At 39.5% G+C, this 23,135-nt stretch overlaps 1 protein-coding gene across 1 annotated transcript in view; it reads left to right on the forward strand.

The window, feature by feature from the left end:
* The first annotated feature begins 4,633 nt into the window (after positions 1–4,633).
* The window catches only part of LOC149231539 (FACT complex subunit SSRP1-like), an 88,589-nt gene continuing 70,087 nt past the window's right edge, over positions 4,634–23,135 (forward strand). The window contains exons 1-2 of the mRNA XM_089379219.1: positions 4,634–4,790; positions 5,589–5,774. Coding sequence (XP_089235345.1) covers positions 4,737–4,790; positions 5,589–5,774 — 240 coding nt within the window. The 5' untranslated portion in view covers positions 4,634–4,736. The remainder of the gene's footprint in view (positions 4,791–5,588; positions 5,775–23,135) is intronic.

Consider the following 23,135-nt stretch of genomic DNA (forward strand, 5'->3'; position numbering starts at 1 on the left):
TCTAGTCTATAAGTCTCCTTGGAGGCAACGCTCCAAGAGCCTATTGCGCCGCATCATGTGTCACTGCATACCACCAAGTACCACCACACTCCTCGACATGCCACTGTACACCACAACCTGTCCCTATACACCACTGGATACCCCCGACTACGACTATACCATCGTGTACCATCAAGTGTCCTACCTGTGTCATTGCACTTGTCACTCCCCACACGTCCTCAATGTGATGCGAGTCACTCCTCCTACCTCACAGTGTAAACCAACATGTTGTGGTATACCACCATGCATCTCCATGCTCCTCTATAAGCCACCACACCTTGCTACATAGCCCTACACACCACTGGCCGCTATGGCCTAGAATTGGGTCTGTATGCATCAGGCCACATCCCTCTATATAACATTGGACGCTATGACCTGACTTTGTGCAACCTTGTGTACCAATGCCTACTGTCATACGACCCTGTAACATATGGTATCTCGCATATGCCAAAGTGTCCTCCACTCTGCTAGTGACCCCACCATGACACACGTCATGTTCCCTCATCCATCCTGGTAGACCTGAGCACCCTAACTCCACTCTTGCTAGAGGGGATATCTCTACTATGTCTATCCTCTATGACCCATAAGTCCTAAACCTCAATGGGAGAACATTGTCTCCATACAATATCCGATTTGGTGGCCTACCCATGCCACCTCCTCCATCAGGTCTTGCCAAAGAATGCTAATCATCTTGCGACCCCATGCACAACCAACATGCCAATACAATCCATGGAGCCTGCTCACAAACAACATGTTTGTTAATGCCGACTAGAATTCCCCTAGGGAATGTATGTGCTCAATCAATGGATCGAATACCTCATCAATGGCACAACCATCCCGCATGTCTGATATCAGATATGGACCTCCACCTGGATCCCAGTGCTAACCTGGGCCTCTAGTGCCCTCGGTGTCTACGCGCTCCTATTGAGACTTATTCCAGATTATGACCATCTCCATGAGGTCCACTCCACCAGGTACCAACTCATAATCTCTCACCATCCAACCCCAAGGGAGGGATTGAATGCACGAACTCCGGCACATAAAATAACCCTGACATGCAGATGTTGCACCTTGTGCAACTTCGATCGTCTCATCTCGCTATCCAAGTCAACACATGAGATCTGACTAGGTAGCTCTATCTCCCTCTCTCCAAAGGGTAAAGGTGACCCAATAGTGTTGCTAACCAGGTCACCCCCTCTGGTATGCCTAGACAACTCAGCCTCCCTCAATCCAATGCGTAAGGGTGGGCTAACAATGTTGTAGTCAGTGTGCCTCTTAAGAGAACTGTGCTGAAATCCTAATGTGTGGTCTCTATGTTACCCCTCATCAATGGCTAGCCCAAAGAATGGTTGCACATCCTCATCCATCATGGACTTTGCATGAGCCTCTGACTGCTCCTCCATAGATAACCCATTATGTAAGACATGCTCATTAGTCAGTTGTAGGTGACTGTCGTCCGACAACTCTATCATAGATCTGGGTGCCTTTGTACCTATTGGCTCCTCATCAATAGTGGGGATGTCTCCCGACACCTCATCGACCTGTTGCACGCTACTATCACCTGAGAACTCGGTCACAACTTGGGATACCTCAACAACGAATGACATGCTTAATTGTCTCCTTGCCAACCATGGCCCCTTGAACTACTCTCTCGTCTTCTTCCTTAATCCTCTCCATCATCCCAACATAATTCCATTGAATCCCCATTGGTTTTTGTATGCCTCTTAGCTCACAAAACTCCCAAAAAGAGAGTGACGCGTTAATGTCATGAGCCAAAAATTGGTATGCCCTCCAATTTGCTTCTAATAACTCCACATCAACTGCAATCACGTCTTGCCATCTTGATGCATTACCCATAATTTTGGGCATAATGGATTTGTTGTATAATTGAGAATGACATTGATTCCCAATTGCGGAATGAATCAAATTTCCCCCGGCATCAATCATCATTGTTGCATCCTAATCACCTCATTCAAGGTTACAACCATGTTGTTTGGTTCTAATCTTTCTTTGGATCCCATCATTTCTTAGCTTTTTATTATGGTCTTGTCATAGAACAAAGGGTTTACCACAGGCCGAGCGAAGATTATGGCTCTGATACCACTGTAATGTTCCAAAATATGAAAAACAATGATATGGAAACAAATAACAATTTTCACCACATAAATTTTAAAACAATTTAGTAAACACCTTGAACAATCAGAAATATGGAAGCAGCTGAGCCATTTTATTATAAACTGGTGCAAGAGTACAAAATATGGAAGGAATGCACTTGGGATTGCCTCAAAGGCAAGCAAAGGAAAGCCTAGGTGAAGCAATGACAACTCGAAGCTACAATCCACTGACCAACTGCTGCACTGCATAGTCCCTAGCAATTTTGCATTGTCTGCTGCAAAGATATGGCTGAAAACCCCGCCTTCGGCACTCACAAAATTTCTGCAAATTTATATATAGGATCCTCAGGAAAAACCCATAAAAACCCATAAATGGTTGTCTGATTTTGACCTACCAAAATCGACCCCGAAAGGCCCTGTGTAGTCCCCAACAATTCTACATTGTTTGTTGTAAAGATATAGTTGAAAACCCCACCTTTGGTGCTCAAAAAATTTTGCAAATTTATATTCGGGGTCCTTGTAGAAAACCCAAAAAAACCCATAAATGGTTTGGCCTGGTTTTGACCTTCCAAAATCGACCCCCAAAAGGCCCTATGCCCTCCATATTTGCTAAAGCACACTGCTTGGCAATACACTAGCAAAATCCTCCCTAAACACTCCTGAAATGTAGCAATCAACTCCACTAATACTTCCCTTATTTCTCCCGGCAAGAAATAACCCCAATGGCTGAAACTCTATCTCCCACATATGCCTAGTTTCTCTCTTTTGCGCTAGCCACAGAGTTTGCAAAATCATTCCTGAATATTGCTACCACTTTTGGCCTTAAAGCTCACCCAATAAGCAACAAATATATTGAGCCTTCTTTTGCTAATTTCTCCCAGCAATAGCCCTTTGAAAGAATGCTGCAATGGCCACACTAGATCCACTATTGCGTCCTCCAAAAATACGCACTACTGGGGCGAACTGAATACAATTGCTGGAAATCTCTCTACAAATCTCCTTCGAATGATAATGGATGAACCTCTCTAGGGTGACACTTGAAGTCCCCTGAAGAAAGGGCGAGTTCTCTGCTTGGAAAACTCTCGCTAAACAACAAGTGACTCGACTAAACAACTCGAGAAACAAAATCAAATTCGAGAAGCCAAGAATGTGAAATGAAGTGTGCTGCATTAACTTTCGTGGAGCCTTTCTTCCCGCCTTTTCTTCCCTCTCATGCATTTCGAATCATTGTCTTAGGGAGTGCATATTTCTTATGTGGGTGGTCCCCACATATCATTAGCAAAACAAAATAATATAAAATTAACTTGCCTCTAACTCTTAAGTCTTCTATAAAAAAATAAATGGGCCCCATCTCCACCAAAATTGGCCCCCAAAATGTAGAAATAAATCGTGTTCCAAAATAATTTAGGAAGGGACATTACATAATCCTTTAAGGTGAAAGCATTATTATCCTAGAAGATACCAAGAACTCCCGATGCTCCCATTGAGCTTTGAGCGACTCCATAACTTCTTTCCAAAATATCTTAGAGGCTCCCATTAGCTCACAACCTTCTAATTTCTATTCTTGAATACACAAAATTGAGGGTTTCTCCAACTTGACCAAATCCTTTATTTGGAGGGCTTTTTCGGGGTCACCCATTCCCCTTATATTCCAAGAAATTAACTTCATCATTTTTGGAAGGGGAGTGGGATTTCCAACCTCCATCCGGTTGTCCTACTCCTCCTTTACGCATTGTTCCTTTCAAAATGTCTAAGATTTGAGGCTGACTTCCTAATTTCTTGTTTAGTTATGCCTCACTATGCCTTAATTCCTTTTTTGAGTGCCTGCCTTTTCTCTTTGCCATGCTTTCCACTTCTTGACTGTTCTCATCTTCGAATCCACTTGGAGGGAGGGTCATATTTTTGGTTATGATCTTTTTGGGGTTGCTCAGTGGTTGAGATGCCCCAGATGGAGTAGAGTCCATTGATTAGATTTGACACAACACGAGACCCGTCTCCTTGACTTTTACATATTCATAAGACATTTTTTAACAAATTAATCTTTGATTAAAATGACACAAATGTAATTACTTTAGAAATCAATCTCAACTTTTTATTTATAATTATTATTAAAAATATTTTAGAAAACTTTTTATTTGTAATTATTATTAAAAATATTTTAGAAAATTTGATAAAGCTTAAAACCATACCATTCACCTAATACCAATAGTTATATATCTTTTGTAATAATATTTCCAAAATTTGAGATAAAATATTAACAAATGTATTTATTTTATAATAATATTTCCAAATTTTTTTATAATAATATTTCCAAAATTTTAATTTAATTATGAATAATTATTAAATAAAAAATAATAATTTATTTTAAATTTAATTTTGGTAAAGAAAGGGATGCCGTATATCTCCCAAATGTATTGTACACAAACGTACGCGGCGTTTATACGAACCCCGTGAAACTACTGGAAAGGGCGGGTAAAGACTCTTTAAAGCCACAAAATACAGCGCCCTTCAGTCTATTTGTAAGCACCAGGTTTAGTTTCATTACATAAAATCTGTACCTAGAGCCCAGCAATATCCTTCGCAATGGCTGACGGCCACCAGTTCAGCAATATTTTGCTTGTAGGTCGAGGTGGCACGGTGAGTAAAAGCATCTGTACCTTATTTTACTGCATGCGGAGCAATGAATAATTTTTTTTTCTCCCTCTGAAATGTCTTCCCTCTCGGCCTTTTTAGGTTTTTACCAAGGGTATCAAGTTTTCTGTTGCCTGAATTATTCTTTTTTCCCTGTGCTTGCGAGTGCTTAAAAGTTGAAAGGAGATGCTGTTATTATCATGAGGATTAATATTTCAATTTTTTTGTCAATTGATATAATTTCCCCCAGAAAGAAAGCTTTTCCATGATTCAGATATCAGTTTATTCTGCAGCCATCCTTTCATGACAGGTAGCTGTCAAAATTCCATCAAAAAATTCACTTGAACCACTTATTTACAGCTCCAAGCTTTCAAAACCTCAAACCCTAAAGTTCCAAATCATAAAACCCTACCGTCGCTAGCGGATAAACTTTCAACCGTTTTATTTTTCCAGCTGTAAATATTCAAACATGTTTTATATGCTATTTTTGTGCTCCTCTGGAATAGCAGTTGAAACACACCAGAAATAACAAAAAAATGATTGAAAAATGCTTGATATTGGAATCGGCTTTGGTAATATTGTTGTTTCTTCATAGCTTTTGATGTCAATTAGAAAAGCTCTAGAAGTACACAAACAGTAAATGCTAAAATTCTCCGAGTAAAAAACTGTTTAATTTATCAACATTAATATGTTAGATTACTCCAAGAGAACAAAAAATGATACAGTAATATAATTATTTCAACCATCTATATCAGCAACAAAGATCATATATTCACAATGACCTGCTCACTTTCTCTCTTGCAGAATCCGGGTCAACTGAGGATACATTCTGGAGGTATAGTGTGGAGAAGGCAGGGTGGAGGCAAGGTGGTTGATGTGGCAAAAAACGAAGTCAAGAGTTTGAGTTGGACTCGAGTTCCCAGGGGTTATCAACTCGGTGTCAAGCTTAAAGCTGGGTTGAACATCAAGCTTGCGGGATTTCGTGAACAGGTACGTCATTTCAATTTCAACATTTTTTTGGTAAGAGATATTTCTATCTAGCGATAATAATTTTTCTACAAGTTAGGTACTTCTTCACTATTAATATATAAAAATGTTACATCATCATCAGACTGGAGATGCTATTCGCTGTGAGACTTTCTGAGATTATTAAATAATATACACATTAAACATTAACCTTAATGTCTTTAATATAGCAGAACAGCCATACGCACTGCTGCCTTTAGTATTTAACACTCTGAAGATATCTTCATACAAAAAAATATTGTTATCTTAGAAAGTATAATCTTCTGTGTGACTAACAGTATTATTCTATAGGGTAGATGGAGGGGCCCTATAGATACTGAAACAATAGACACAAAAAAGCAGACCCTGTAATGAGATAAGGCTAATGTTTATCCTCAGGATCGGAGGCTACCAAGATGTAGGGAGATTGGGTATTAGGCTGAGTGGCCTTGAGGCATGCTGGTCCTCTGATGTATCCTCCACAACCACTGTGTCTACCCCCTAGATAGCCTTTACCAGAGCATCATATTTTTTGTCCAGAAAATCGAGTTTACCCAGAGTTCCCTTCTCTATCATCTGGGCACTGAGACTTTTGTTATGGCAATCTATTTTTACCATCTTAAAGAGTTTTGTGTCTCGGCAAATGTGGAGCCATCGATGTAGAACCACAGACCTTTTATGCTTTTGCGAGGGATTGCTGTGAAAGGAGAGCTTGTTATTACTATTTCAAGGAAACCTTCATGTACATTGTTTATTTTTTCCCATAGCTTTGGACAGGGGAGATTGAATTCTCACTTTGGGTGGTGAACAGATCCTTGGACGGGCAAAATGAAACTCCATTAACCAGGTTTCCTCCATACTAAATGCTTACATCTTCTAACCAGAGGATCACACCTCCACTTGTGCAATAGTGTGACAAGTGCCTTTGCCCAATGTTGATGGATAAATCGTTTGGGAGCATCTCTATAACCCTATTTGGGGGCATCCAAGTTCCAACTATGATATTCAACAATATTTATAGAGCAAATCTTTAAAGAAGAATGTTGCTAGAGTAACATCTGAGAGCAATAGGCCTTAGAGCATTAATGACCTCAAATTCTTGTTGAACCAACTATAGTATCCAAGGAAAAAAAATTTCATAGCACCACTTGGAGTGATTAAGAAGTTTGAGGGTCATGTTATCCATCCTTATACATGGGTAACCCTAGGAGAAATTTCTCCTATGATGCATATTTCAAACCATACAACAAAGATCATCCTTCCATGATTTACATTTTAGAGTTGATGACCAACATCCTTCACATATAACAACTCTAAGATGCCTCTCATTCTTCGTATGCTTAGTTCATTCACCTGATCAATATACCCATCCAATGATGGTGGTTCAAGACACATGAGGTACATTAGTCGGTGTTTCATACAAAGTGTTTACATTTAGTGTATTAGGTGTTTGAGTAAGGATCATGGGTTGAATTCGAAAAATGAATCATGATACTTGTAAGTTATACATATTGTCTTATTTCACTTTGGTGCTTATCAATTCCTTCTATTCAAGTATGACTATGTTAAAATTGGCAACTAGGGCCAAATTCCACCGTGGGACAACTCATTTGATGGAAATGATGATTGCATTAGATTCTTCTCTTCGAGAGGACCAAGATTGATATAAAGATCATCTCATTCAGACAAGCAGAAGTATGATTTTGAATCTATGCCTACTCATGTACAATTTGTTTAGGTTGGCCTCATCATCATGTAGGCTCATAAAGCCCAATAGACATGACTCTTCACCCTCATCAACTTGTATAAATACAAGTGTCCCTCCTCATTTGGCACATTCATCACTCACTCATTCTCTCTCCTCTCATTAGTTCGTACAACATTGGGCAACTTCTCTCTCTCACACAAGTGGCAAGAAGGACGAGTTTTTCTAGGTTGAATTGTAGAACTGAAATTTCAGACAACATATCAAGTTTGACTGGTGTTGACTAAGGGTTGTCGACCAACTTTGACTGCGATTTTTGGAGGAATTTTTCTCTCTTTAGGCCGCATTTTGGGCACAGAAATTGAGGCAATCTGGGTAATTTAACCAATGTTGACTTTAGGGTTGACTGCACTTTGACCGCAAAAAATTACAGCAGGTTTTCTCTCACCTTTGATCGAGTTTGACCGAGCTGTTTTGGGCTAACTTTGACCTCTTGATTAGATTGAATTTGACTTTGGAAGACCGAGCTGCTTTGAGGATGACTTATTGCTGATTTGACCAATGTTGACTTTCTAGGTAAGGCTGAAGTTTGATTGCAGAAATTTACAGGGTTGTTTTGACTATTAATTAAGCAAGTCAATTTGACTTTTGTACTCTCTCTACTGGACTTTTGATATAATAATAAGAAGAATTGATCAAAGGGTTTTCCCCACATCGAGGTTTTTCCTATGGTGCACGAGTTTCTGGAACTTGGGAACGTTGGGAACTTGGGTACGGGTGTTTGGAACGGCTAGAGGTTTCCCCAAAATTTCCAGGGAATGGCTAATTGGGAGCGGTAATATTATATAATAAAAAAAAAAAAAAGAAAAATTGTTTTTTTAATTATATAATTTATATAATAATCAAAATATTTCAATATTAAAATCAATTTAAAATTTTAATTCATTATATGAATATCAAATTAAAAAATGAAAATTTGAAAATGTAAATGATTCAAGAGACACTTTTTAATTTAAGAAACATAGTGAAAATCAAAGAGCTCATCATATTAATATTCATATTGCTAGCATGCTCAATGTAGTACATAGTAAAAAAAAATGACAAATGCCCAAAGTGGCATAGTAATACATGGTCCAAAAATGCTGAAAGACCAAAACATAACATTAAAGACTAAAGTTGAAGATGATCATAAAGTGCAATCTTCAACATCAAGACTATCCATATAACCTTGAGCCTCTCTATGCACTCCAATTTCATCATCACCATCATCAATATCAAGATCACCTACAATGCTACCCAAAGATATGCCAACTAAACCTGCATCTGGTGAAGGATTAGCCTCATCATCATCAATCTGAGAAGCCTCCTCAACATCAACATCCCATCTTGTTGCAGGGCCATCTAAATACTCAGGTAGCTCCCTTGAGCAAAGTCGAAGACTCCTATGCATAAAAACCAATTTCTCTGCTCTCTTAGAGGTAAGCCTATTCCTCTTAACAGAATGAATGAAACTTTAAGTAGACCAATTTCTTTCAGCTGTTGATGAACTAGAAACTTGAGATAGCAAGCGTGAGGCAAGATTTCGAAGATCTTGGGCTCCCCCGCATACATTCTCCACCATCCAATGGGATTCCTTTGTGCATAAATGTTGATGTCCACCCTTGCATCTTGAGAGAATTTGGAAGGGTTTAAGGTAGCAAAATCAATAAATTGTTCCCGCATTACATTTGCTTCATTAGGTGTATAGATTTTGCATATGGCATCAAGAAATCCTTGTTTCACTTCTTCATCATCAATGGGTAGAACTTTGTTTGGTCTCTCCATATACCACTTTGGATTAAGGGCATAAGCAGCCATGTGAAGAGAGGTATTGAGTGTGATCCATCTCTTCCCTATTATCTTATGAATTTCATTGAAGAACTTCAAAGAGGGGTGTCTATCTCGAATGATGTGCCTTATCTTGCTTACCATGCTATCAATACATTCATAAACTTCTCCAAGGGTGGGGGAACCAGAATTTGCATACCTAATCAACTCCACAATTGGAGTTGTGAAAGAAACAACATATTTACAATCAGACCACCAATCATCATTGAGAAGCTGCTCTCTTATCTTCTTTGCCTGCATTGATTTAGATTCAGACCATGCATTTCACTCTTGGGAAACAACAGTGGCTTGTAAGGATACATGCACCTCAACCATACGTTGAAGAAGAATGAAGTATGTAGCACATCTTGTTTCTGCAGGTTTCAAAAACCTCTTCCTTGAGTACATCTTATAGATTGCTAAAGAGGCATGGTGGTTGCAAATGTACATTTGTGCATCTAAAATTAGTTTTGCAATCCAAGATATTTTGCCAATGTCTTTGAGGACATTATGTAAGGCATGTACACAACAAGGAGTCCAAAAGATATGCCTATATCGACTTTGAACCATCAAACCCGCTGCTTTGCAAACAGGCGCTGCATCTATGATTACATGTACTACATTTGAAGGACCAAGCTCATCAATTGCTTTTTTCAATACTTCAAACATGAAGGTAGCATCCTTTAGTTTCCCACTACAATCAACTACTCTTAAAAATAGGGCCCAACTGGAGATGTAACAATAATATTCAATGACCTTTGTTGAATGTCTATCCAACCATCCATAACTATTGAACATCCTGAATGAATCTAAGATTGTTTAAGGGGGCCCATAAGCCCCTGCATTATTGTCACCCCCTTATATAACAATGATGTCCTCATTCTGTTGTAATTTGGAGGTGCATATCCTGGCCTAGCAGCTATGATTTTTCGCACCATTTCTTTGTAATGTGGAGAACGGGTAGTATTAAATGAAATTCCATTTGCCATAAAAATATCAGCAATAACATCATCAGCCTTATCCCTATGTACTACATTGTAGATTTTAGAAATTTGTTCCTGAGCAAAACTAGCGGGCCTCTTACTCCTCTCAGAAGTAGACCCCCCCACAGATTGAAATTGGTTTGATGCATTTTGATTAACTGAATCTTCCATATCATGGGAAGAAGATCTAGGTACTTAAAAATTACAATCATTGTCCAAGTTCATTACATTGGATCCTAGGGAAGCCATATGAAGCTTTGTCAACTCCATCCTTTTTCAAAATAGTACTTGTACAACCCTTTACACCATCACCGGATAGGGATAGAAGATGATGCCACACCCTAGTGTAGCTTCCTTTAAACACATGGTTACACAATGTGCACGTCCATTTTTCATAACCACCACTATTCTTTTTCTTGTTTTTAGTAATTTTCTTCACAAACTTTAACAAGGGTTTCTTGGGGTTTGTGCTTTGTTGGACTTGACCACTTGAAATTGGAGGAAGAGAAGAATTTTCATATCCACTTGTTGGTATTGAACTACCACCTTCCATGATTTCCCTGATTAATATAAGAGACAAAAAAACACATTATAAACAAATATTGAACCAACAATAAGGCTTAACAAAAAAACACACTAAGGTTTACATATCTACCTATGTGGATAATATCAATAAAATAAACTGGAAAAACTACTATCTATGTGGATAATACCAATAAAACAAAATGGAAAAACTTTGATGTTTTGCATTTAGTTATAAAAAATAAGTGTTGGCATAAAAAATAAGTGAAATAAATTAGCATAAACTAATCTTTGCTCTGAAATTTTAAGTGATTAAGGGCTTACACCCAAGTAATTTTTATTTCTTTCCATACTTACCAGGAACAACTATGTAAGTTAATTTCACACCATTACTAATATATCTATGACAACATATCAATGGGATGGAAAGAAGTCCAAGACAATAGCAAAACAGATCGGGCATTTTTTTAAGCAGATCTTCAATTTGAGGTCACATGAGTCAGTGTGCCAAGGTTCTATGTTGTCAATTTTTACTCCCATTTTCTTTTGCACATCACCAAAGGCCTTAGGGAATTGCAATTTGCAAATTTGATTGCTCCTTGTATATTAATATTTAACTTAATTACATTGCAGACTATTTTGAAATTTGATGTATAGAAGCGAAATTGAAAATAAAAATGAAGTTAAATACTTGATTTTTCTTTATTATTAAAAATCTAACATCTAAATAAAAATAACTATCCAAGTTTTTTTTTTTTCTCTGCAAATACTAACTTCTATTAACTGAAAGGCAAAATATTTTTACATATTGTCGAGGCATGGCAGCACTCGACAGAACAGAACTGCCCCATTACATCCATAAGCTGGGGAAACCAGTTACAAAGTGCAAGAAACCAGATATCAGACATAGAGAAGGACCAATGTTGCCAAGGAGAAGAACTAAGCCGGCATAGACATACAAAAACAAAGCAACCCAGCATATAAGTGTCACCAGGAATCCAACTGGGAGCCAAAAACAGTAGGAAAAAAAAGACATAGATACTTGACCACGCGCCTGAACCAGAAACCGAAACAAAAAGAGACAGTCCCAAGTGGCTCTACTTCTCCTGTGCTGGGCCGCTGTCCTTCTTCTCATCCCGACCAATATCACCAGTCTTCAAACCTTCATTGCCGCTTAAATCATCGTCAGGGATTGCTATGGTGTGATCAGCTTCGCCATGAATCCTGTCCTCAGCGTTCGGTCCTGTATCTTCCAGGGGAGGAAGACTGTTAAGACCAGCTTCCTGTTCAACTTTCTCTTTTTCCCAGATCTCCATACTGTCTTTGTCCGAAGAATTCTCACTGTTTGGAGAAGGATTAGGGGCAATGCAGGCCAGGGGGGTGACAAGATTTTCCTCTTCCGAGAGAATGAGAGTGATGTGGGCAGTGACCAGGGGTCGATGGAGATTACTTTGGAACTTGAAGTGCGTTGTTTGGAAAGCGCTATTCGGCAGAGGTTTACGACCAGAACCAGCAGAAGGCCCAGCTTCATGGACGGGAGAGGGATTGAGAGGTTCCGGCGCCGTTTCCATGGCGTGACCAACTGGAGGGTGCAAGCGAGTGTCACGACGCCCCTCAGGACAATGCCTCTTACCCGAGCGAACCATGGTGATGGACAGGAGATTGGACAGAGAAGGGCTGTGGACGGGATGACCAACAGGCCGGGGTCGAATGAGGCCAGAGGAATGCCCAATAGAGCTAGCGACCGCCACCACAGAATAACAGAGCTTGTAAATAACCACAATATTACAGAGCTTGTAAGCATCCACAGAACTTACGGACAACAACAGAAAGCAGGAGCTCCGAACAGGTGAGAAATTACCCTGGCGATAGATGGCTTGGAGCTCGTGGTCGTGAACGAAATTTAGACCCACACCCACAGCCTCCTCAGACCAGATTCCATAATCGCGCGACTGAACATCAAGCTTGGTGGTAAAGCAATGGAGCGTCATGATTATAACAGGGGGAATTTTGCGTCGATCCACGCAGAGCATTAATGCAAATCCGCCTCCCGATCTCCCATTAAAACACTTCCCCTGCTCGCATGAGTTAACGTCCCGGGAGGCCACGCTGCTCTGCAGCTGGCAGTACTGGGCATTAACTTCTTGCATGGATAACTGTGGAAGCGGTTATGCCACCCGGATCCAGGAAACTATCCAAGTTAAAAAAATACTTTAACTTAATTACATTGCAGACTATTTTGAAATTTGATGTATAGAAGTGAAATTGAAAATAAAAATGAAGTTAAATACTTGAATTTTCTTTATTATTAAAAATCTACCATCTAAATAAAAATAGCTATCCAAGTTAAAAATAAATAAATCAAATTATGTGATAACATCAAAGTTGAGGTCATATCAAAGTTATGGTTATGGCCATCTAATCTATAGAGATTAGAAATAAATGGGTTTACGTCGTATACTAGTTCTTGATAGTATTACTTGCATTTAAATATAGGCAACTAGAATGCTTAACCAAAACCTATACATAGCACTTTTATATGTAAAAGAACATATTGGGGATATTATTCCAGTTCTGCCTTCCAAACCTTTAGAAATGCTTGAGAAGAAATTTATCTAAAGGTATCTAAAGGTTTCTGTCAAAGGATGAGTTAAGAAATTTACCACTCATACTTTACAGGATGACAACTATGTAAGTTAATTTCGCACCATTACTAATATATCTATGACACCATTAACTCATTTCTTAGGGCTGCATTCCAAAACAATCTGACTATAGTCACGCGCTTAACTGGAATAATAGGTCCAATCTGCTGACAAAGAAACCTTTAGAAATTTACCACCCAATGAGAAGAAGACGCAGAAATGGTTGCCCGACATTACAACCTGCTCGATAGATCTTACCACAATGATTTACAACATAAAATATTTACACAAAATATGCTTGATCTTGATTCTTACCTGAACCTCTGAAGGTGAAACAACAAGTTGTTTATTGCTGAAGGGCTGTCAGCCACTGTTCGCTCCAGCTCTCAACACAGTTCGCTCTCAACATAGTTCGCTCTTCGACTCTCAACACCAAACAACAACAGACCTTAGCGAAAGCTCTCAACAACAAACAACAACCTCAGAGTGAAAAGAGGCGTAGAAACCAACATTTATGGAGGAATTGGAGGTTCTTTTTGGCGCCAAAAAGAACCTCCAATTTCCGTCCACATTCTTCCTGCCAATTTCCGTTGAGTCAACTGGGAACACTAGAACGCTGTTGATTTACGCGTTCATAGCTTCGAAAACCGTCCAAAGCTCCCTTTGCTATTCTCACAAAAAAAGGAATGTTCCTGTGCAGCTCCAAAGTTTCGGGGAGCGTGGGAACCACTTGAACGGGTTTTCCAGCTCTCAGGAACGATTCCCGTGCAACATAGGGTTTTTCCCTGACATCTGCCAAATCTGGTGTCCTCTTGTCATGGCTTGTCTTCTGCATTTTGTTTTATGTTCTATCTGGTTTTACTGCCAATTTGATTATTGTGATTGCTATTGAAATTGGAAATTGCTATTGGGCTACTAAGGAACATTGAAGTAAATTGTGCTGAGCATAGAATATACCATTGTTAACTAAAATTAACATGGTATCACAGCCCAGGTGAAGACAAAGCCCAAACAAGAATGAGAAAAGAAATCACTGAGAAGAGTTGTTGGACAAGAATATTGGTCTAGCTTCAATGACGACTACATCATATTTCAAATCCAAGGATAGGCTCAAGGACAAATCTGATTATCATGAATGGAAGATGTCTTTGGATTTGAATTTGGAAGAAAGTGATGCTGTGGACTATGTAAAGGGAAGAGTGCTAGAGCCTCCTTCAAATGCACCTACTGCTGCAAAGACAAAATACAAGAAAGGTGAGGTCAAAGCCAAGAAAATTATTGTAGACTCCATTCAAAAGCATTTGGTTGCCTATATTTATGATTTGGAAACATCTTAAGGAGATGTATGACAAGCTGGTTGGGATGTTCAAAGTAAACAATGCAAATCAAATCCTCTTTCTCAAGAACAAGTTGAAGGACATCAAGATGGATAGAGGAGAGTCTATTCAATCTTATTTCATGAGGATTATCGAAATCAAGAATGATTTTCTATCTATTGGAGAAGTTGTTGGTGACAGGGAGCTCACTCTCATTGCACTTGGAGGTCTTACAAGAGCGTGGGATGTGTTTAATACCACCATCTTCAACAATGACAAGATTTCTGGTTTTGATGAATTATTGGCTAGATGCACTCAAGAAGAAACAAGGATGATGGAGAGAGATATGTCCTCAAATGGAAATGATCCTACTGCTTTCTTTGCTCATGATAAGAGGAAGAGAAATGCTGTTCCAAGGAAACAAGGTCAAGGATTTAAGCCAGGATTCATAGAAGGAAGAAAAGGAAGATGCTACAATTGCAATAGGTTTGGCCACTATGCCAGAGAGTGTCCTCATAAGTAGGATACTCCAAGGGCTGATGACAACAACAACCACAACAATTACAAAGGCAATGGCAATCAAAGGAACAAGAAGTTCAACAATACAGGAAAGAGGAATGCTCCTGTTGCTTGATATAGAATTGGTCGACTTCCCAAAAGATCAAGAAATTCCAGGTATGAGGAAAGTAATGTTGTAAAAAAACAAAATGAAATTTATTTTATTTCCGCTTTATCTACTGCCTCTCCTCCGGATAGATTGGATCGTTGGTTGATCGATAGTGGAGCCTCAAGGCACTTCACTGGGTACAAAGAGGCCCTCTCAAATTTGGTTGAAAATAAGACTAACTTGCAAATCATACTTGGAGATAATGCCACCTATCTCGTGAAAATAATAGGTACTATCACTCTTCACTTGAATCAAGATCATACCATTCATCTACAAGAAGTATTGTATGCGCTCGATTTGAAGAACCTGGTATCTATTTCTTCGATGGAAGATAAAGCCTTCAAGGTAGAATTCATTGATGGAAAGGTACTTCTTTGGCGAAGAAACCCTAAAGATGCATTTACACTTGGATTTAGGGTTGATGGTCGTTATCAAGTTGAAGGAAGTCCCTTGGGAGCCATGTCTTGCGACACCTCTCTTCAATCTGAATTATGGCATTGGAGATTTGCCCACCTTCATTAGAAATCCTTACTTGGGGTAAGGAAGATGGTCACAGGTATGCCCGATTTCAACATGAATCATGAAAGTGTTTGTTAGGGTTGTGCAATTGGGAAACTTACAAGGGGACCATTCCCTTCAAGTGAAAACTTGGGGTAAGGAAGATGGTCACAGGTATGCCCGATTTCAACATGAATCATGAAGGTGTTTGTTAGGGTTGTGCAATTGGGAAACTTACAAGGGGACCATTCACTTCAAGTGAAAGTCAAACTTCTGGTATTCTTGAACTGGTCCATTCTGAGCTATCTAGTATGTTGCCCGTAACATCATTAGGAGGATACTTATACTGTGTTATCTTTGTGGATGATTTCTCTAGCGAAGCATGGATCTATTTCTTGAAGAAGAAGGATGAAGTGTTCAAACGGTTCCATTCTTTCAAAGCCTTGTTGGAGAATCAAACAGGAAAGAAGATCAAAATATTGAGGACCGGCAATGGAATCGAATATGAATCAAATGAATTCAATGACTTTTGCAGAGAGGTTGACATTAAGAGGGAGACAACCGTTGCATACACTCCTGAGCAAAATGGAGTTGCTGAAAGAAAGAATCGAATGATCATGGAAGCCACTCGTGCCATGCTTCATGATCTAGGTCTACCAAAGTTCCTATGGGGATAAGCTACCAATATTGCCGTATATGTTCAAAATAGGTGTCCACATAAAGTATTAAATTTCAAGACACCTGAAGAAGTTTTCACTGGTAAGAAACCTGATGTTTCTCATTTTAAAATATATGGTTGTCCCGTGTATTTTCATATTTGAGAAAATAGAAACAAGTTGGGAGCACGCGGGAGAAATTAACATTTGTGGGCTACAGTAAAAAGTCAAAGACATATAGAATTTATGTGCCTGGTCAACGGGATGTGGAAGTAAGCCATGATGTTACATTCGATGAAGACACTGCTCTTGGGAAAGCCAAAGATCTCCCCATTCCAGGAAAAGAGGATGATGATGCCACAGGAAAGCAGGATGAACCTCTGTCCGATGAGCCTATGCTCGATGTCGAAGGCTTGATGGATCCCATTGATCCACCTATTGGTGATCCCTCTTCCTCAAGAAAAAGGCCTTTGTGTCTCAAAGACACTCTTGAAGATGCTGAAAAGCATATTGCTCTAAGAGGGACATTTCGTGGAAGTAAGAAGCTAAACATGTATCAAGGGTACCTTGCTGCTATGAGTACTATTGTTCAATCTGAGCCATGTACGTTCAAAGAACCTATGAAACACGAAGTATGGAAGGATGCGATGAATGAGAAGTACGAATCTATCATGAAGAATGATGTCTGGGATGTGGTTCCTAGACCCAAGGATAAGTCTGTGGTCACTTCTAAATGGATTTACAAAATCAAACATGGAGTTGATGGGAGTGCGAAAAAATACAAGGCTAGGTTCGTTGCTTGAGGCTTCTCTCAAAAGGAAGGAGTGGACTATGATGAGATATTTGCACTAGTTGCCCGATATACCACTATCCATTTGATTATTGCTCTTGCTGCCTCTCAAGGATGGAGCCTACACCAAATGGATGTTAAGATTGCTTTCTTGCATGGCTCGCTTAAGGAGGAAGTCTACTTGGAACAACCTGAGGGGTTCGAAGTACAAGATCAAAGGACACACGTGTGCAGGTTGAAGAAAGCCCTCTATGGGTTGAAGCAAGCCCCCAGGGCTTGGTATGAGAGGATTGATAACTATCTTATGACGTTGGGATTGATGAGGAGCAAAGCTGATGCTAACCTACATTTCAAGGTTGAGAATGACATGCCTCTCATTTTGGTCCTTTAGGTGGATGATCTCTTTCTGACAGGTGCAAACCCTCTCATTTATCAATACAAGAGGGAGTTGGCTTCCGAGTACGAGATCAAGGACCTAGGACTGATGCACTACTTCCTAGGCTTGGAGGTCTAGCAAAAGACAGGTGAGATTTTCCTCTCTCAAGGATAATACATTGTGAAGCTGCTCGAGAGATGTGGGATGGTGGATTGCAAGTCTTTGTTTACTCCGATGGAACTAAACTTCAAGAAGCTATGTGGAAGTGTTGTTGGGTCCGAATTGGCAAACCCTTCCGAATATAGACAACTTGTGGGGGCCTTGATGTTCTTGGTAAACTCCTGTCCTGACATATGCTTCGCTGTGAATACGTTGAGTCAATTTATGGTCGAGCCTCATCACGTACATTGGATTGCTTCTAAGAATCTCTTGAGATATCTCCAGGGCACAATCTATTATGGACTAAGATGCACTACCAGGGATTTGACGCTGCATGGATATATAGATGCTGACTGGGTTGGTAGTGTGGTGGATCGCAAGAGCACGTCTGGATGTTGCTTCTCATTAGGATTTGCTTCAATTTCTTGGATGAGCAGGAAGCAAAAATCAGTTGCACTAAGCACCGTCGAGGTCAAATACATTGCAGCTAGTATGGCCTGTTCTGAAGTTGTTTGGTTGAGGAAGCTCTTCAGTGAGCTATTTGAGCATGTGTTGAATAACACTGTGATCTTCTACAACAACCAGAGTGGGATTCACCTTTCAAAGAATCCCGTGTTCCATGACCGCTCCAAGCACATTGATATCAGGTACCACTTTATCTGGGATATGGTACAATGAGGAGCAATAAGGCTCCAACACATCAGGATTGATGAGTAGGTCGCAGATATCCTCACAAAGCCTTTGGGGAAGGTCAAATTCTTAACCTTCCAAGAGAGACTTGGAGTTGTGGAAAGACCCTCCCATGAGGGTCCCGCTTGAGTTGGACACTGAGCTCTGGGAGCTCTTGGGGGCTTGGGGTACTTCTTGGAGCTATGAGCGACCATAGGGTGAGTGGTTCACCTTCCCATATGAGACACATGTGTGTTGGGTGAGTGGTTCACCTTCCCCTACGATTGGCATATGCATAGGATGAGTGGTTCACCTTCTCTTGTTAATGCCCCAACATACATCCTACCCATGTAGTCTGAGACTCATGGGAAGTACCTCTCATCTGGCCAATGAGTTGGGAAACGTGGATAGGGACCATAGCACTACCGATGGATGCATCGTGTACTACCGTACTCCCTATGTCTAGGATGCATGGTGTTCAACAACTTGATCTGGGATCATTTGAGGTTCTACCTTTGGACTGAATTTTGTCAATGGAGAGTGGTAAGGTCTTGTGACTCACTCTCGATCGATTCTTCTTCATTATTACATCATGGTTCAACAGAGCAGAGATGAGATGACAAAGATGATACATGACGATAGGATGGCATGATGATCGATGATGACAGATGGATTGGCAGGTGGAATTCTCCCTAGTTGAGAGGGAGTGTTAAAATTGGCAACTAGGGCCAAATTCCACCTTGGGACAACTCATTTGATGGAGATGATGATTGCATTAGATTCCTCTTTTTGAGAGGACCAAGATTGATATAAAGATCATCTCATTCGGACAAGCAAAAGTATGATTTTGAATTTATGCCCACTCATGTACAATTTGTTCAGGTCGGCCTCATCATCATGTAGGCTCATGGAGCCCAATAGACATGACCCTTCACCCTCATCGACTTGTATAAATACAAGTGTCCCTCCTCATTTGGCACATTCATCACTCACTCATTCTCTCTCCTTCTCTCATTGGTTCATACAACATTGGGCAACTTCTCTCTCACACGTGTGGCAAGAAGGACGAGTTTTTCTGTGCTAAATTGCAGAATTGAAATTTTAGACATCGGATCAAGTTTGACCAATGTTGACCAAGGGTTGTTGACCAACTTTGATTGTGATTTTTGGAGGAATTTTTCTGTCTCTTTAGGCCGCATTTTTGGACACAAAAATTGAGGCAATCTGAGTAGTTTGACCAGGGTTGACTGCACTTTGATTGCACTTTGGTTGACTTTGACCTCCTTATCAGGTTGAGTTTGACTGTGGAAGACCGAGCTGCTTTGAGGATGATTTATTGTTGATTTGACCAGTGTTGACTTTTTGGTTAAGGCTGAAGTTTGACTGCAAAAATTTACAGGGTTGTTTTGAATTTGAATTGAGCAAGTCAATTTGACTTTTGTACTCTCTCTCTCTGATGAACTTTTGATATAATAATAAGAAGAATTGATTAAAGGGTTCGGGTTTTCCCCTGGCATCTGCCAAATCTGGTGTCCTCTTGGCTTGACTTGTCTTCTACATTTTGTTTTATGTTCTTTCCGCTTTTACTATCAATGTGATTATTGTGGTTACTATTGAAATTGGAAATTGATATTGGGCTGCTAAGGAACATTGAAGTAAATTGTGCTAAGCATAGAACATACCATTGTTAACTAAATTAATAGACCACCTTAGGGATTTTCTTTCACTGTCCAAGAAGGGCACGAGTAGGAGACCTACATTGAGATAGCATGAGCATATTTTTCTATACTCAACACTTTCCATGTATCCCTCTTCTCCATATTCCTCTCGTTTGAGTTGGTTGTTGTTAGTCACCCATATTGGTTGCTTATTTTGTCTCATCCTATGAGAAGAAGGGGTTTGGAAATGCCTAGAGGTCGATGCAGTTGCAAAAAGACAAAATATAGAAGCACGTGCCAAATGTTAAAATGGAAAATAATGAGAAGGGATGAATTATGAATAAAATGGAAGTTATCTAGAGCTTTGCCCCCCATGTGAGGACATCACTCTAGTTTGATGCATATCATTAGCTATCAAAAGAAAGGGACTTAAAGAATATCCCAACCCATATGAGCATTGGATTGCCCATACGAAAGGGGGGTTTCAAAAGAAAATCAATGAAGCTTGTAAAACAGGCTAATTAAAGCAATGTTGCAAACATCAACATCGAGATAAAGTCGAAAAGGGTTTCAAAAACTAAAATATCATAAAAATTGAGAAAATATTAGTAAAAGTTGGCAAACATCAACAAAATTAAGATATTGCTAAAATATTGGTAAAAGTCTGCAAACATTGGTTAGGCCAAAAAATCGCGATTTGATCGCAATAAAATTGGGATGTTTGCAACATTGAATTAAAGCAAATTAAAATGCTAGGGGGTAGAAAAAACAGTGTTGAGGATGTTGAAATGTGTAACTAGGTTTGGTCTTCATAATGTCTATTGTAATCATGATTTTATGTATTTGATGAAAAGAGAAAAATAAATTTATTATTTTCATTCTTGATGCATGGGTTTCATGCTCAAGGTAAATTTATTTGTAGGTCAAGCACCCATTGAGTGCTTCTAGGTTTGTCATAGAATTATGAAGTCAAAAGAGTCATTGTCATACATGTAAAACCCCTTTGGGCATCTTGTACATGTAACTCGGTTGTCAATGATATGACTTCTCTAGCAGTGCTTACGAAGAACAATTCTACTAGCTTATCATAGATTTCTTTTGATGTATCCAACTTTTCTACATAAGGGGTGAGGGGATCTTTGATGGATTATATAAGAATTCTTTGAGCCCTTATCTCCTCTTCATATACTTTGATAGTGCTTGCTCTTTAGATGGTTTGGTGATTTTACCATTGACATGGCCAATAACTTCATTCTCTATGAGGATTAAGTCTATCCTCTTTTTCCATGCAAGGAAGTTTGATGACCTAACCAATTTGTTGCTCTTCTTGCAAAATGAAGTCATTTTGATAGATTCAGACATAGATATAAATATACTTAGTTGTCAAGTGAAGATACTCCTAGATGATGAAATCTTCAACTTGATGCCTTTCTTGATGATGTTGATAATAGAAGATGTCTTCCTTCAAGTATGCTTCGAAAAGTGATCCTTGACTCAGAGAGGGAGATCACCTTGATTCCTTAATGAGGAAGATGGCAATGCTTCTTCCTGCTTCCCTTGGATGTAGAGACTTCAAGATGCTTCAATGTGTAGTCCTTCTTTGAGTGGAGGTAGGGTTCTTAAGTTCTTCTTTTCCTTGTGATGATGATTGTGTGAGCTTCCCAATATTGCTTCTAGTGTAAAACCCTTCTTTGAACGAGCTAGGGTTTTGAGGTCATTTTCTTGAGATGTCTTTCTTGATGTTGCTTCTAGATGGTATGATTCTTGTGAAGAGATGAGTAATCGTCCTTCATGCTTCTTAGTCCTTCTTGATGATATCCTTGTACTTGGCTGTTATGTGTCCTTCTTTGATGTCTTGACTTTCTTGATACTCCTTTTGATGATCCTTCTTCAAACTTCCTTCCCTTGTCTTGTTACTTTAGCTTTGGTACCATGTTGAGAAATCTAGGGCAGCTAGATTAGGTGATTTCTCTTATTTTGATAACTGCTTGAGACAAAAGAACAATGAGACAAGAGGACGCAAGATATAGGTGATCAACTAGGGCCAAAACCTGTCCTCTTGAGAGGAAAACCCACAAGAATTCTTCTCTTATAGAACAATTGACGAATTCCAAGACTTATGACCCTTGACCAAGACCACTCCAAGACCAAGTCAAAACCTTTCCTTAATGAGTTCCTCTTTCTCAAAGTCAACGTTGGTCAAACTTGCTTCACAACTTCAGATTTCGACCCTTCTTCAGAATTCTCGGTGTGATGTTGCAGGTATGCAATTTTGGTCTCTTCTGCAGAAATCCTAGTTCACACGTGTGGCTAAAATTTGATCAATTTGCCTCTTTTCTCCTTCGCTTGACTTGCCTTCTCTTCCTTGTCAATTCAGCTTGCAGATTAGACTTCTTATCATTGAAATCTCGACTCCTGCAACTCGGTCTTCACTGCAGCAAGGTGATCCTCTAAACTTTGCACATGTGGAAGAATATAGCTCAAAATAGATAAAAAATATTTCGATTTCTTTCTTCCCTTGGATCTTCTTTTCTTTGCCCTTCTTAGGTCTTCTTTCTTGTCTTGATTGAACTATTTGTGATGTGGACAAATGATATCTTCAAGTGAGGCTGAGTGCTTTATATAGACTTCTCAAGTGTCCAATAGGCCGACTTGTCCTTCTAGATAGGCTAACTGCGCCTTTTGAAGGTTGACTTGATTGCTAGCACATGACAAGGTCTTGCAGGGTCTTTTTGACTCAAATAAATTTTCTTTACAATATCTAACATGCCCAAATACATGACAATGACTCAATTGACTTGTAGACTTAATTAAAAGCCCTAGAAGCACTCAATGG

The sequence above is a fragment of the Pinus tabuliformis genome, chromosome J (genome assembly GCF_031772625.1).
Source record: "Pinus tabuliformis cultivar Carrire ecotype Pingquan chromosome J, CPIR1, whole genome shotgun sequence".
NCBI classification, from domain to species: Eukaryota; Viridiplantae; Streptophyta; class Pinopsida; order Pinales; family Pinaceae; genus Pinus; species Pinus tabuliformis.